The sequence below is a fragment of the Microtus oregoni genome, unplaced genomic scaffold (assembly GCF_018167655.1).
Source record: "Microtus oregoni isolate MIOR12 unplaced genomic scaffold, Mior012 000045F_ref0000178, whole genome shotgun sequence".
Taxonomy (NCBI): Eukaryota; Metazoa; Chordata; class Mammalia; order Rodentia; family Cricetidae; genus Microtus; species Microtus oregoni.
The window spans coordinates 6,383,199-6,399,620 of NW_024543219.1; the positions used below are offsets into that span (position 1 = coordinate 6,383,199).

General features: G+C 44.8%; 1 gene segment (V, D, J or C); it reads left to right on the plus strand.

Moving 5' to 3' along the window:
* Window positions 1–2,903: 2,903 nt before the first annotated feature.
* LOC121435103 overlaps window positions 2,904–16,422 on the plus strand; it is a 30,911-nt gene continuing 17,392 nt past the window's right edge. The window contains 1 exon segment of the C gene segment in view: window positions 2,904–3,030. Coding sequence covers window positions 3,018–3,030 — 13 coding nt within the window.

Consider the following 16,422-nt stretch of genomic DNA (forward strand, 5'->3'; position numbering starts at 1 on the left):
CTGTTTCTCTCCCCTGCTTTAAAATGAGATGGGAGTGGGGAGGGGCAGGGAATAAAGACATAAACAATTTTGAAGCCACTGAGGACATTAGGAGGGAGCTCTAGGGAATCCAGTACCCCAGCACTTTTGACTAGACTTTCTAGCAGGCTCCCTGGGCCTGTGGGATGCACTTTGGTTCTGTCTAATGGTCAAGAGCAGAAAAGTCCTCAGGCTTCTTCTCTGTAATCAGTTCCAAAACCTAGCAACCCTCGCTGTCTGAAAGTACTTTCTCACATCTAATTCTGATCTCTGCTACAATTTAAATAACTGGAAAGAACCAGGCGGACTTTGTACATCTGGATTAAGAAAAATAAGTATCTTTCTTGGATCATGAGGCTCAGCACTGAGTCCCATCCTAAGACTTCTGTGGAATGCCCTTTGCCCTCCTAGACATTTTAAGCTGCAGCAATGATGGGCTGGGCACTACAGCATCAGCTCTAGAGACAAAATATCCGAACTCAAATTCGTGTTCTACTCCTTAACCAGCTGAGTAATCTGGGGTGAGTTTCAGCTTTTCCATCTATAATATGAAGATAAAAATACATCTCCCCTGATAAATTATTGTGACGTTCAAATGAAATAATACAGTTCACATATTTAGCATAGTGCCCAGAACACAGGGAGCCATCATTAAACCTCAGCCGTTAATAATAATGACATAGGTCATCTCTGACGCACGGCAGAGCTTTCGCTTCACCCTTTGGGCTCTCCTGTCAAGGCTCTGTCACGCAGCAGGAGCAGAGATGGAATAGAAGGGAGGGTGAAGGGTGTCAGCCTGTTCTATGAAATTCTTCACCTGGGATTTGACACTGAAAATAGAAAGAACCCTGACTCATTTCAATAAAAAAAAAATTGCAGTGTCAGAGGGACAGGGACAAGGGCAAGGTTTCTGCAGAGCTGCACAGCCAGGCTCTTGGGGCCACCCACCAACTTGACCCCAGCACAACACAACTCCCTCCAAGATACCTGGATCCTCTTTCCCCAAAGGGGTTTCCATATCACCAAAATACAGGAGAGACTTTAGAGGAAAGGTAACCTGTCTCAAATTGCCCTGCTCTTCTGGGCAGTGATGCTCACTAGAAATCTGGTTCCTGAAACTCCTTTGCCTCTGACAAAGCTCTCAAGCCTGGAGAGAGAAGCTCAGCAAAGTCCACAAATGTGAATGAGGACCATGTATTTCAGGGGAAAGCTGTGAGGGCCAGGTGGGCACTGTCCCATCTCTAAGTCTGGGAAAGGACATATTAGACAAGACTGAGGGGCTTCGCTCTCCAGCCTGGCCAGGACACAGAGCATAAGATGCAGCTGATACTGCAGAAGGGAGCACATTAGTGGTAAAACCTTCTTAATAGGTTTTTGAACGGTGGAAATGAGCTGTCAGGAGTCATAGCCAGAGCGCTTTCTCCAGAGGGTTTTTGAAAGGAGATAGACACCTCCTGTCAGGGGTGAGTGAAGTACAGTTCTGCCCCCAGGCGTTTGGAGGAATGAGAGAATCTTTTTAAGCTTTCTGTAGCCTCCAGAGCCTCTCTCTGTGAAAATACAGGACTGATTAATGCAGAGTTCTAGCCTTCGGGATGCGTACATGGCTTACTGGGCTAAGTCTTAGAACCATTGCTTGCTGCTTCCCAAACTCCCTTTGTTCTCAGGACTCAACAGACAAAAGGGACCGCTTTTGTCTTCTAAAGCCAGAGCTGCCGGTTCCAGGTCCTGAGTCTCTTGTGGTGTGGAGAGGCTCTGGGGGCACAGGGAGGAAGCACTAGTGAGTTTTTGCTGAGCACAGAAGCACTGTGCAAATAACAATGGTGGGCGACTGACCTTCGGTCTCGGCACCAGGTTATCTGTGTATCCCCGTAAGTACACAATAGTGACAAGACGCGATGAGTACAGTGCTGGCATGGGGGTCAGCTGAGGGACCTGAGGCCAGAGGTCCACTGTGACCTCAGGAGGGGCTGAAGGAGAAGCCCGTGAGGACAGAGGAGGAGAGTTTGCTCACTGGAGGTGTGGGAATTCAAGCTGGAGGATTTGCAGTACAGGTTCCCTTCTCTGGCTGCTTTGTGAGAGAGAAACCTGAGCTGGGTTTTGATGCTGAGAGAAGCACTGTGCAGAAGGACAGTGTCTCCTCTGCCTTTGCGACAGGGACAAGGCTGCTTGTGACGCCAAGTAAGTGGCAAATAATTTGAATTATGCACTGAGTAAATTTATCTCCAAAAGGACAATCTATTCCCCAGGGGCAAGGGGACTCCTTGAATCAAAAGTGCATGGGCAGATGAACAAAGGCCCAGTATCTTCTCACCTTCTTCATCCGAGGAGGAGGCAAGGGTGGAAGGGGAGGAATAGCACGAGAACTTCATAAGAACCTAGTTCTGGGATTTCTCCACGCTGCCGCACTTCCAGTGAACAAACTATCTTGTGGCAGAGTCTTGCTTGGCAGTAAATTCCAGCATAGTTATCCCCACTTGGTAGATTTAAAAACTGAGGCAAAGAGTTCAGTGATTGGCATTGCTCCAACAAGGACAGAACAGGCATTGAGACAGGCTTGCCACTGGACTCCAGAACCAAACCCCAGGCTCTTTCAAAGAGTTGAGACGGGTGGTGGTCACACCCCAGAGGCACTGAGGAAGGGGTTTGGGGTCAGATAAGTTCTTAGAAGCGAGGGCTTCCATTATTGCAGAATCTTGAAGTCAGGCAGGCTTTATGAACCCCACGGGTGCCTCTCTCTGGCTATACTGCACAGAGAATTTGCCTCAAAGTCTTGAAAGCAGAGAATGAAAAGTCTTGAAAGGAGAGAAATTAAAAGAGAAGAGGAAAATGTCTCTCGCATCATACAGCCCCCTCATTTTGGAGCAAGACTGTTTCCCCAGGAGCCGTTTGTCTTCATTTAGCAGCTGTCTTCTCTGGGGAAGCCATTTTGTAGAAGTGTTTGTCACAGTGCAACAACTACCGGTTTGGGGAAATTGCAGTTTGGAACGGGAACTCAGGTTATGGTTACCCCAGGTAAGCCCAGTTGCATGGAGCCTTGGTGTCCCTTCTTCTTAACCTTTGTGTAACACTCCTTTCCAAGTAAGCCTTTGAGAAACACATTGGGAAGGAAGCCATTTCCCCCAAACAACAATATCCAGAGCCATTAAGCAATAATGAGACAGCATTTTTGGCATTAAATAGAAACATTTTTGGATAAATAAGACTATCAGACTCCTGTGTGTGAGCACTCTGATTCTCCCTCAGAAGAAGTTACTGTAAGAAGCGCTGCCATGATTCCTGCTGCAGCGTGGGAGCAATAGACTATGGATTTGGGGGTGGAGGATTAGAAATGTGTTCAGGCAGATTGGACATGTTTTTGACAGGGTATGTAACACAGTGTGAATTATAACCAGGGAGGAAAGCTTATCTTTGGACTGGGAACCAAGTTATCTATCCAGCCCAGTAAGTATAAAATTATATCCTTGGATTAAGCAATGTCTATGGATTAAGGGCTGATTTTTGACTCAATTATACACTATGTAAAGAATGCCTACTGAGGAGGAATGGGGGGTCAAAAAGGAGGCCAGAGTCTCCCTGCTTAGGATCTGGCAGCTCAGTGCAAAATGAGCCATGGAGGAATCACTCTGGGAGTTGCTCCCAGAATATATGCGTCGGGACTAAGGATACCTGACTGACTGCATGGGCTTTGGCTAGGATCGTAGCCCCTGCATTTGTGCAGTAATCAGTGACAGGATTTCTGATTCCTTAATATGAGCTCTCTGCGGCGCTGTTCACTTTGAGGTTACGTCCCTGTTTAGAATGAATCTTTTGTAAATCATTATCGCTGACCAAAGTAAGAGATGAGTCTCTGTCAAAGTCTGAAAAGTTACACTGGAAAAAAAAAATGTATCCTTGAGTCCTGAAGGACACCTCCCATGTCTGGAACATTAGCCAGAAGTCCATATGACGTAGACTCGCTGAGCAGACTCTGTGACCATCCTTTCAGACTCTCACCATTTCTAAGAAAACTGAGCCCACTGATCATCCCGAGACAGCCGTTCTCTGGCTGAACTGAGACCAGACCTTAAGCCTGGGGCCGGAATTCTGAGAAATCCACAGGACTTCTAACAGATGGCCTCCTGCGCCAACCCTGTGTCAAGTCCATGCTAATGCCAGGGATCCAGGAGGATCCAGAACTAATGTGATAATGGCCTCACAGAACCCTCTGCTAGACACGGGTCCCATTGTTTTCTCCTATTGATCCAATACACACCGCTACCTCTTCTAGGAATGGTCCTTGTCTGCTCGTCTTACTACCTTAGGAAAGTAATGTCTGTTGAAGTTCTCAAGACCATTAGCAGATAAAAATCAGCACAAATACTGGTGTAATGATCTATCCTGTCCCTTTAAGAGACATGCCCCGTATAAAGATGCCTAAAATTGAAATTAAAAATGTCAATTTTCTTGTAATTTGATCTTAACAAAACTATTTCATTATGAAAGTGGAGCCAAGTTAACTTGCTGCCAGCTCCATGTCCACTGCAATTAGGTTCTGCAAACTCGGGCTGAGGATTAGAATTAGGGCAGTTTTCCTGAAGCATATCTTCTTGGTGCCCTCAGTGGAGATGTTCTCTGTTCTGACATTGTGAGTTTCTTTAAATACAAAAATCTGCATGCTGCTTTGACATCTAAAATCAAAGAGCATTTACTGTATAGAGTTTAGAAACACATATTTGATACTCTGTGGTGAAAAAAGGAAATGAAAGATTCCCCTAAAGGGATCTAATTCCTATGGAATTTCTAATTCCATAATTAGAAAGACAAAGGAGGACTCATTTAGAGTTTGTACATAAGTGATTTTTATACACACACACACACACACACACACACACACACACCATGAGGTTTTTGTCTTTTGGTAAATCACAGTGCAACTTCTGGTAGCTGGCAACTCACCTTTGGATATGGAACCCAGCTGACAGTTATACCTGGTAGGCCACTACAGTTAATTCTTATTTACACCAACTAATTAGAAAACAAATGTGAATAAGTTATTTTGAGAGTCTGGGGTTGAGAATGAGAAAGAGCCACCAGCAATATATACTGGGAAGGGTAAAATAAAAGAGAGTCGGTCACCAAAGACCACGTAGAGAAAGAGAAGCTTGACCAGGATTCCACAGAAGGGACAGAACCAGGCCTGCAGCCCCACAGGGGAGCTCCCCGCTCTCACTGTGGTCCCACTAGAACCAAACCAAATGCTGCAAGACGGCTTTACCCAGAACCATCTAAGTCTTAACAACTTAGACTAACAACCCAGCTAGGCAACTACATTTCTAGCTTAGAAATTCCAGCTTATGCCACACAAGTCCTTAAACACACTGGTGCCTGCTTAAGATATTTCAATGCATCCCCATTTTCCATAGTTCTCGGGTGCCCTACCAGCAAGCATCCCTGCAGCACCCTGCTAAGCACTTTTACAAGTCAGAGCAAGCAAGCCCCTGGCCCTCAAAGCTACAGAAGTCGCAATTATTGGCTTAGGCTGAGTCACCTCTACTTTATTTCTCATAACTGTGCTCATTTGTTGAGATCTGTTTAAATTCAGGCGGTGTGGGTGTGCACCTCTTGGCACTGGGGGTTTCCTGAAATTGTCAGTAAATACTTCCCATAAATAATGTTCCTTCTGGACTAGCAAATGACCGCCACCACCGCAGCCTCTTTTCTCTTTCTTTCTTTTTTTTTCTGAAGGGAATTTGCAAGTAGAAAGCAAAAATAAAGCTGAAATGTAGAGTTTTTCCGTGCAGGTTGAAAAGGACTGTCAGTGTCGAGGTCAAGGTGCAGTTGGTTGTATAAACTAGGTATTCTGTCGACAGAGACGTGTGGTCTTGCTGGAAGGCCCCTCCAGCTTACATGGCTCGCCATGTCCTGAAGAGAAGCTCAGGGGCACCTGCCGAGTACCATCCAGACCCAGGGGTAAGGGCGAGGCTTCAGCCAGCCCTGGACCTCAGGTAGAAGAAGGATTTGCCTCACAGTCAAGTCTACCTGAGGGGAGTTTTCTCTTATAACTAGGAGGGCGAGGAGTAAAGAGCATTTACTCACGGCATTCTTTTTCGAGTACTGTGAGCACAGAGTACAGAGACATAGGAAAGGACCCAAGCAGAAAACTAGAGAAAAGAAATCGATAAACACTGGGGAAAATCAGTTGTCCTTATCTCGCCTGTCTCTGATGACAAATGTGTCTTCCCGGCTCATTCCTCACTGCCTGCGACTCTCGCTAGACTGTAGAGAACTGGCGCACTTCCTGTAGCCGGCACACCGCTTGGTTAGTCGCGTTTCCATACGGAGCCTCCCTTTGAGGAAGAGGGCTTTTTGTAACAGCACTAAGCATTGTGTGTCTAGTTACAATACATTTTACTTCGGATCTGGCACCAAACTCAGTGTTAAACCAAGTAAGTTATACTTACCCACCCGTTATTCTAAATTCCTCCTCTCCGTCTATATTTGCCTTGAATTCTTTCCGTTTTGGGTCCTCGCCCAATGTTTTATTTTAGTGCTCCTTATCTCTATATCTCTTGAATAGATATAGAGTAAACAAATCCCATGATCCCATAAACATTCTGAAAGAGACAAGGATGCTCTTGACATCCTTCAAAAGGGAAATTCCCAATGTAAGGAAAACTACTGCTTTTACTAATTAACACATAAAAAAACAGAATATAATTTAAAGTACCTCTGAATATCTAGGATTTCATAAAGCAGATATGGCATATTTTATGCATTCATAAAAGATCCCATAACTAACATTTGTTGAGCCTTTTCTGTATACAAAACCCCGGGTAAATGCCTGTTGCCGCTTATCTCAATTCACCCCCTTGATGATACTCTGGGGCAGATGTTATCCCACTTTCAGGGTAAACTTAAAATAGTTATCAAATGATAGAGAGGAAATGCAGGGCCAAGCTAGAGCAGTGGGCAGGCCTGCACGTCCCCACACCTAACTCTCATAACCAGGGTCTTGCTGAAGGTTGGACCTGGTGAAGTAGCCTGTGTTGGGACAGGAATCACAATGACTGTAAGATCAGTAAGTGAGATGCAAAAATCCAGAATGCTTTGCAACAAAATGGTGGATACATGCATGAGCAATTTCACTTGGGAAGTAAGGTTAATGACCAATGAATAAATTCAAAATGCATTCTCTCTTTGGGTTAGAACCTTAACTCTTCTGCCACTCTCTCCTCCCTCATCACTTTATCCTTGGCAGATGAACTTCCTTTTTAGGAAAGCCCTTATAGTGATGTATTTGTTGAGGATGAAGTCCTCAAAAGGTCAGGTAGAAACAGAAAGGCTGTCTCCGGGGCACACTGAGACTCTTAGAAGATGGCTTTTCCAATATTTGAAGAACTGTTATGGAGATGAGGGAAGGCTTAATCCCAAAGGCAAAATCAAAAGCAGTAGATGAAAATGTATCCCAGCATTCCATAAAAGCTTCTGAACAGGTGGAGCCGCTGTGCGCAGGCTACTCTGTGGAGTCTGGAGATATCCCTGTGAGATCATCACCCTGGGTCCTCAGAGCTAATGCACAGGACATTGGGGAAGGGATTTCTGTGACAGTTTAGATGCTGGACTCGATCAGCTCTGACAATCTGTCAACTCTAAATGCTGAGATCCCCATGGCTCTTGCACGGAAGCAAAAAGGGTGAGCTAAACCTGTTCCTTCTATTTTTAATATTTCCATAGCCAAGAAATGGGCCATCAAGTTGAAGCCTACAGAGATTTTTGCACTTAAAAGATAATGAAGTATGATTTCTCGGTGCAGTAAATGGGGAAAGAGGAGGTACCAGAGATGAAAAAGAAAGAGAGAAAAGGAATACCTCGAAGGAAGACCAGAGGTTAAATGAGGGCAGAGGGGGTGATTTTGCAGAGGACAGATCTGATCTGCCAAAGTTTTCACAAGTTCAGCTTTGGAATAGGATCCAAGCATAATATCAGTCCTAGTAACTGAACAGACTTTAGACTGGGGAATAGGACCAGGAGATGAAGGTCCTTCCAATTCAAATACTCTCAAAAGGCTGTGTAATTGCTTCCTGACAGGCGAGGACTCTGAAGGCAGAAAGACCATTGTTACCACAGATCATTTGTCCCGTAGGATGCAGCCCTGAGACTGACTATCTGCCTTAGGCTGCAGGCTGCACAGGAAAAAAGAAGTTTGGGGCTGCTTAGAAGAGATGGAAGCCAGGGAGAGAGGATGGGGAACACTGGGAGCAGGTTTGTGTAAAGGGGGCTAGCACTGTGTAGACCGAGGTTCAACCTTGGGGAAGCTGTATTTCTTAATCGGGACTCAGCTGACTGTCATGCCTGGTGAGTAGGCTCCTCTCTACTCCAGGGACACATTACTGTGGAGAAGCTTTAAATGGGGACAAGTGAATCCCATTATTCTCAAAAAAAAACAACACAAAACAAAAAACAAGGAAATAGGAGGAAGGAGTATTTCTTCTCATCACCACCTCCCAGGCAGCCTGGTATGATAAGCAGAGAGAAGGGCCAAGACAGCCTAAATAAGTCCCTGTTAGGAGCCCATGAGAGGAAAGTGGGGGTTCCTACCAAAGGGAACTGGAGGGCAGTTGTACTAGAAAGAGTGGAAGCAACCTCGAACATGCTCTGGACCATTGACCAACATTTGAAGAAGGCTGAAGCCCACAGCCAGAGCAGGCAAGTTAAGAGCAGTTGTACAAGATTGGCTTTTCCTGGGTCCCGTGGTTCTGGGCCATCTCCCTGTGAGAGGCCCCATTGCCTACTGTTGGTGGAGAATGACCTCTGTGTGCCCTTCTGTACATTCCCCAAGATGCTTGCTTACCACTTTCTCTGGATCTCAACTTTAAAGAAGGAGAGGAAAGCTGAGTCACAGTGCACATCAACCCTGGGACTAAAGTCTCCCTCTTCCTTGGGCACCAGATGAAATGGACACACTCCGTTAGGAAATGCATTGTTCAGCACATTTCCAATCTAGGTGAATAACAGCCTGACTCTGAAGATTCCAGAGTTCCTGGTTCCTTCGTGTGTTAAACGCAGTCAAACAGGCTCCTGGATGAGGTTATGATTCACACCTGTTACCCCTGAATGTCGAGGTCTGAGTGGCCAAAGCTGAGAAATAATCAAATAAGTAAATATGTCAGGCTTATACATGTGCTCACATACAGCCATTCCATCTCTAGATCAGGCTTACCCCGAACGCTGAAAGCCCTCCGTCTTTTCAAGCGTAGGGAATGTCCTTTGCCAGGTGTCTGCTGAGTGTGATTTCCTTGGTCCCTGTGTTTTTGCTGGGCCTCAGATCACTGTGTGACTACAGCACAGGGAACAAGCTAACATTTGGCAAAGGAACCAGGGTGCTAGTCAAGCCAGGTGAGTGTGTGGGCCTGAACCACAGTCTGTTCCCAAACTTGAAAGGGGAGCCCAGTCATCAGGTTTTAAGAGAAGTATTATAGTTTGGCTCAAATTAATCTGTATTAAACTTGACTTTAAAATGTTCAGTATTTCTCTTATGTAGTGTGGATAAATGGATGGGTGAATTCAGTGCAGATAAAGGATATTGCTATCTTGATGCATCCTGCAACAGATTTCCTAAAATAAGCCTATCTTACTGCCCCAAGAAGCAGAGAAAGGCAGGAAAAGTGATTCTCTCTGTTCAGAGTTCTGTGACTCCAATACTTTGACAACGGCAGGGCAAGGACCCACATCTTCTAAGGTTCAGTATCTTGCTGTCTGTAGCCTCTATAGCTGTCACTCTGGCTGATCTTCTCTGGCTCTCATTTTCCCAATTATTGTAACTGAAATACAGGTAACCCTTATCTCCTGGCTCACAGAACATGTGTAAGGATTATAAAGACAGTTTGCTTTGAGAAGGAGTGAGGCTAAATGAGGCTTCAATTTATTTATTTTCTTGGGGAGAGGGGACTTTTTATTAGATTGGAAGGAGGAGTAAGACAGAAACGGTACTTGAAAGGCAAGATGCTAGGATCAATATATGAACAGGCACAACATAATTATTAAGGCGTTCAAATAGAAGCCCAACAATAGCAAACATCTTTTGATTAGCCATACTCCCATGAGGTCTGCGGAGATCTCTAAGCCTTGGTTCATGGGTAACATGGACTTCACCGGTCCAGCTCTCCCTGCCCTGGAGGACGCCACGACTGAGCTAATGTTTGGGAAATGTCCTTGGAGTGCATGGTTAGGCAGGCAATTCACGACTTCTAAGTTATATCTTTATGCGAAATTCCAATCTGAGGGTAAGTTTAAGAGTGAGCAAGTTTGATGGACTTTGGCTATGGCTGAGAAAGGCTTAAATCTGGAAATCAGGTGAGCCTCTGCAGTTGAGAGGAGAAATCATAAGAATTAGGCCTTCTCTAAAGATCTTCAAACCTACAATCTGTTTGTAAAGAACTATGCAGTTGGGAGAGTGGACTAAGAGATTCCTGGGGTCTCCTTCCATCTGAACGAGCATGGGAGTTTAGTATTTTTCCTGAATTTAACAAATACGTGCTTAGTCTAGGGTTCTAGCTCAGCCAAGCAGAGGAACCCTGGGGGATTTTGTGCTCAGGCACTCTGGTTTTCATGGTGGAGGAGATCACTGTGGCCTCTTCAAGTGGCCAGAAGCTAATTTTTGGAAGGGGGACCATGCTCAAGGTGTATCTTAGTAAGTATTTCTGTGGATTCTGAGTTGGATTCATTGTTGAAGCAAGTCACGAGCTTTCTGGACATGTAAGCAGGCTATCAAATGTCTCCATTCTTCCATGTTTCACAGGAAAGAAGGCGCTCTCTGTGCCTTTCCCATATGCCTAGAAAAGCAGGTGGTAGTTTACATCGTTACAACCATAATAGAGAAACAGAAGGAAGATACTTCCTATGCCCAGCAGCCAACCCAATCCCAATCAGAGGAAAAGACTACTCAGAAATGCTACCTTCTCTTCCACTTGGCATCATCTGAACAGCCAAACCCACATCTCCCAGTTGCCGAGTTAGCTAGCTTCCCAGTCTCCCATGCATGTAACTGTGCATATGTGTGCACACATTCGTGCGGTAGCCAGAGTGGGATGTTGTTCCTGGGGGCATCTATGCTGATCTTTGAGACAAAGTCTCTCACTGATGAAGCAAGGCTAGACTGCCAGAGAGCCCTGTGAGCCTGCACATTCCAGGTGCTGGATTACACGCGCACACAATTACTCCTGCCTTTTCTGTGAGTTCTTGCCAAGCAGCTCAGGTCCTTGTGCTTGTATGGCAAGCAGTTTATAGACTGAATTGCCTCCCTAGCCCATCTGTCCATCTTTATCTTTTTCTTAGAAAGCGTTTTTTTTTTTTTTTTTGGTGATATTCACATCTAGTACCTCGGCAGAAAGGGGCATGATGCAACGACCCTCACTGACACACTGTAATTCGGAGCCAAGCTTTGATCTTTCTGCCCTCCGTTTGCTGCCTGTCAGCGAAGGTGATGATTAACTCCTCCATATCTTCAGAGAGAAACTTTCTGCCTCGCCAGTCTAACAAGCCATCAAACACACTGTTGCCTGGCTGCCCTCTATCCTGTTACCCAACCTGATTTTATGCACACCGTTTGATCACCTGACCTCATAACTCTATATATTTGTTTAATGTTTCCCCACTCCTGGATGTTTCTGTCACAGCGGATAGCGAATGGTTTCCAGTGTTTCCTCAGTGTCTAGAGTTAAGTTCCTGTGTGAATTAAGATCCAACCCCCAAACTGCCTTTTATTCTCAAAAAATTATAGTTTTGTGGCTGTGTGTACAGACACCGACAACTCAAGGTCCTGGCCACCATCAAGGCCAGCAGAGGATTCTGTTGTGTACAGTCGTGTGCTTGGTGAGTCTGAGAGAGCGAGCAAACGAGGGATGTGCAGGGCCTCGTTTCACTGTGCCTGCCAGGCAGGCAGAACATTGACATTTGGAAAGGGAGCCGTGGTGTCAGTCAGTTCCAGTAAGTACCCGACAGCTGTTGATTATAATGCCTGTATTTATGTATTGCCTGCTTATCATCTAAGTAAAGTAGAATTTGGGTTTAATGAGGAAAGCAACAATGTATTATTAAGAGATGCAGTCCCAAGTCTAACTATGTGTTCATAATTATTTTAATAGCTTAAAATGATAAAAGAAAAATTACTAGAGGGATAAATGCGATTTGCTAAACATTGGTGAAAATCAAAGTATACACAGGGATTGGTTCCTAGGTTACAGTTGGGATCAGAAGTAACAGCCTTTGACTAAAAAAAAACCTACTTAGTGAAATTTTACAAATCTTTTTAAAAGCAGTGTGTTTCAGAATTGGCTGGAGAATTGTCAGCCGATACTATCTTGGGTTTTCTGCTACATCCATGGTACCACTGTTATTGAGCCCTGAAAAGAGGCTTTCATGGGTTTAAATCCATGGCTTAGCATTTATTCCAGTAATCAAAAGGGGGAATCCCCAGCAGAGCTCCCATGAGGGAGGAGAGCTGTATGCTGATCATATTAATTCATGACTACAGCAGATTGGGCGTCTTTGTCAGAAAGCACAGGACCACGATCTACAACATATTCATATTGATGAGTGGGACAAGACATCACTCAAGAGAGGCTTAACGTGGTGGCTGAGGCCCTCTGAACCTGCTGCAGTATTTGGGAGGCACAAGTGCCGAAGAATTAATGGTTCATGCAGACAAATGCATTCTTGTATAGGAAAACTATTAAAATAAGGGCACAGAACTGCTATGAATGAAATAAGCCATGAAGGTTCCCCAGAAGTAATAGCTCACAGAGCTGATCCTAAAGAAAGGGCAGCTTAGCCGAATGCGGCCAGGTCCTCCAAACCTGGTTTGACTAGTGCACTGGACCAGTTCTACCTGTAAGAAGAAAGCGTTTAATAATACCTCGTGAATATTATAAAGATAAGTTAATACATGTGGAAATGTTTCATAGATTCTGAAGTGCTGCCCACATATAAAGTGCATGTCTATAGAACAAAAAAAATTAAAAGCTGGGTCGGACAGGGAAGTGTTTTAGGATGAAGAGGCTATACATGTTCTTGGTGAAGGGGCTGTTTTTGTGTGGCTCTGTTGCCATGGACACTGGTGAGAAATGCTCTCTCTCTCGTGGGGGTGGAGTGAGTTGAGAGCAACTGGATGCAAATGGCAAGGGAGAGGAGCCATTTTGTAAAGGCCTCCCTGACAGTGTGACTTCTGGGACTTACCCGAGTTTTGGAACTGGGACAAAACTCCAAGTCACCCCAAGTGAGTCCAGTGTCTGTATCATTCTTCTCCCACGGGTTGTCTCTGAGATAGTGGCATTTGGAGCACATGATGGATACAATAGACCTTCTCTTTCTGGGTCATTTTCGGGAGATTTGAGCAAAGGCATTAATAGGATCCCTCATCTGTCTCCTAGCATTTAGTAGTGTTGTTCCGCCCACGTTCTTTTCTAATAGGAAAGACAGCTCAGACGTTGCCTGTGGGGCAAATGTTGAAGGGCAGGTTCACAAAGCCAAAGCAGCAAAATTGGTGTTAGATCTTTAACAAGTGTGAACACCGTGTTATATAATCAGGGGTCACTTGACTTTGAAGGCAGAGATCTTGAGTAAGCCCCTAGCTTGCAGGGTGAGTTGACTGGGATGGGGGAGCCTTTAATTACAGCGATCTGGACACAGCTTCATGAAGCTGCCAATTGATTGACATTAAAGTTAGGGAGGCACTGTGGCAAGAATCTGAAAATAACTCTTGTGGCCATGAGAGAAGGGTTAGGTAAATAGAGTTGAAAATTAGGCATTTGGGGCAATAGATCCAGAGACGTGTGAAGAAAGCAACTTCATTGTTAAACCTGGTACCACAAATGGCCCAGGTTTGAGTTAAATGACCTGTGCACTTGGTTGGAATATAAAAGAAAGCTAAGGATATCCTGTTTGTAGAGGGAAAGCTACAGCCCTAAGTCTGGTGTGTGTGCTCATGGGTGTTTTTGACTGTCTAAGAAGCACTGTGGGAATACTGGCAACTATAAATTGACCTTTGGGAGTGGAACTAGGTTGCTGGTCAGCCCTGGTAAGTGGAGTAAGCAAGGAATAATGGGATGGCTGAGGGGAAAATGCTTTTATGTCCCAAGAAATGGCTCTGTAATAAAGGACAAACTAAGGGGGGGTGATTGAGTCACTGTTATTAGAGTCCCACTGGTTCTAGCCAAAAAATGGAGAGAGGAAGGGAGGGAGGGATAGAGGAAGAGAGAGAGAGAGAGAGAGAGAGAGAGAGAGAGAGAGAGTAATCCCACACTAGGAAACTAGGAATGATGAGGAGAGTCTTCTGAGTTTTGTGAGTCCTCTGCTAAAATATCATATAGATGCAAATATTTGAATGTTTATTAGTAGTATGGTAGTCTAGCCTGCTTAGCCTGAGGTCTACTGCTCCTCAGTTATAAAAAATGATAATAGTGTCCAAGGTCACCGTCCTGGTGAAGTGATGTAATGTATGTAGATTGTTAAGCCTCTTGGAATATCATATGTTTTCCATAAATGATGAACTCTCTTTTTCCTTCCAAACTGTATCACGGTTGAAAAGCCCTATGCTGCAGGCCATTTTTGTGTAGGGTTTTGTCACAGTGTGAATACAGGATACAGCAAACTCAGTTTTGAAAAGGGCACTGTGCTTCTCGTCTTTCCAGGTAAATGCTGCTCTCGTCTTCCTGTTGTGTCCCTTGGTCTGGGTTAAGGCCCCTGCTTGCTGTGTTTCATGGATGCACCGTCCTTGTTCTGTCTGGTGACAATGTGGGAATTTAAGGCTATACCTTCCTGGGCTTGTCATTTGAACAAGACAGCAAGAGACGAGCTATAAATAACAGCAGAGCTAAGTCACCAGGGTAGGATGGAGTGCGGACTAAGACCCAGATAACCAGGAAAAGGTAGTCTCTCTAGAAATAGACTAGCTTCCTATGAGAAGCCTGGACTGTGTGTCTTTCCCTCAGACGTCCCTCACAGTCCTCTCACCTTCTGTATTGCCACCTTAGCTGTGCAATCTTAACACACAGAGCTACAGAAACTCATCGCTAAGCACATCCACTGTTAATCTGGGAGATTGTGAGGGCAAAGGTTCTTTCATCCCTTGCGATATCTAACATGGTTCTTTTACAAATTTGATAAATACTTGTTTAACTGAAATTGAGTACCCAGAGACATCAGAATTTCCAGGCCAAAGGGAAGGGGGATGGGAATGAACCAGACGGCACAGAGCATCCCCGGATGTAGAGAAAAGGGACACATTAGACCGAGAATCAAAAAGATGCATCCTCTCTTCTCTGCTGCCAATTAGAAATGTAACTCACAGCAGCCTTCTTGTCTGGAGACACCCCTCCCCCCCTCTGTCTCTCTTAAATTGGTATTGGGACTCCACTCAAATAGCCTTTTTGCCCCTCTCCACCAGGCCTCTAAGAATGTGCTCCATTTGAGGCTGTGAAGCGGGAACTTGTTCTTCCTATGAAGAAGTCACATGGTTCTGTTAAATCTCAAGTGTTTCCCAAGTCATTAGGGTGAGGAGAGAGGTGACATGGGAGACTGTTTACTGTGAGGCCTCAGACACTGTGGGAGCTGGGAAGGAGCAAACACACTCACCTTTGGAAGGGGAACCCAGCTAAGAGTGGACCCGTGTAAGTGCGGGGTGCTGTACTAACTATGGTGAGAAGCCACAAGATGGGATTTTGTCGTTGTATCTTATTTTTATATGAAGTATTAAGATTGCAATCTCGATATAGTGTTTAAGACTAACGAGCATATTTTCTCTGTGGTGGAATTTAGCATTACTTTAAGAATTAAGGCTGACAATAGTTCTACCTAACATTAGAATTTTAACCTGAGAATTTTGCTAAGTAGAGTTGAATGAACAGAGGAAGAGCAGAAAATCACATAGCCGCTATCTAATAGATCTTTTAGGCTTCCACTACCATTGAGGATGTTCAAGGTGCTTTTGCCTATGCCCCAAATAAGCTAAGCTAAATTCACTCTAGAGACTAAGTGCCCATTACACAAACCAATGTCCCCAAAGAGTTTGGATTCTAGTTTCAGACAAGAAGCTAAATTTGATTTGGCATCAATTTTCTGTGTGATATTGAACAAATCATCATGCTCTGTGAGCCTCGGACTCTCCCAGGAGATGAGGGGTGCAGGCATCTGTGGTCCAGCGGTTCCCCCCTTTGTGACCCTAGAGCTCATGCAATTCAAGAGTGTGGATTTGGGGATGTTTCAGAGACAAATTCTGATGCGGGGAATATTATATAACCTTAGTGAATAGCCCCGCTAATCAATATTCTAGCTCAGCATATTAATAATAGTAGCTGGCCCATGAGATGCTTCAGCAGGTAAAATGCTTCATATACAAGCCTGATGATGGGCGTTCAGTCCACAGAAAAC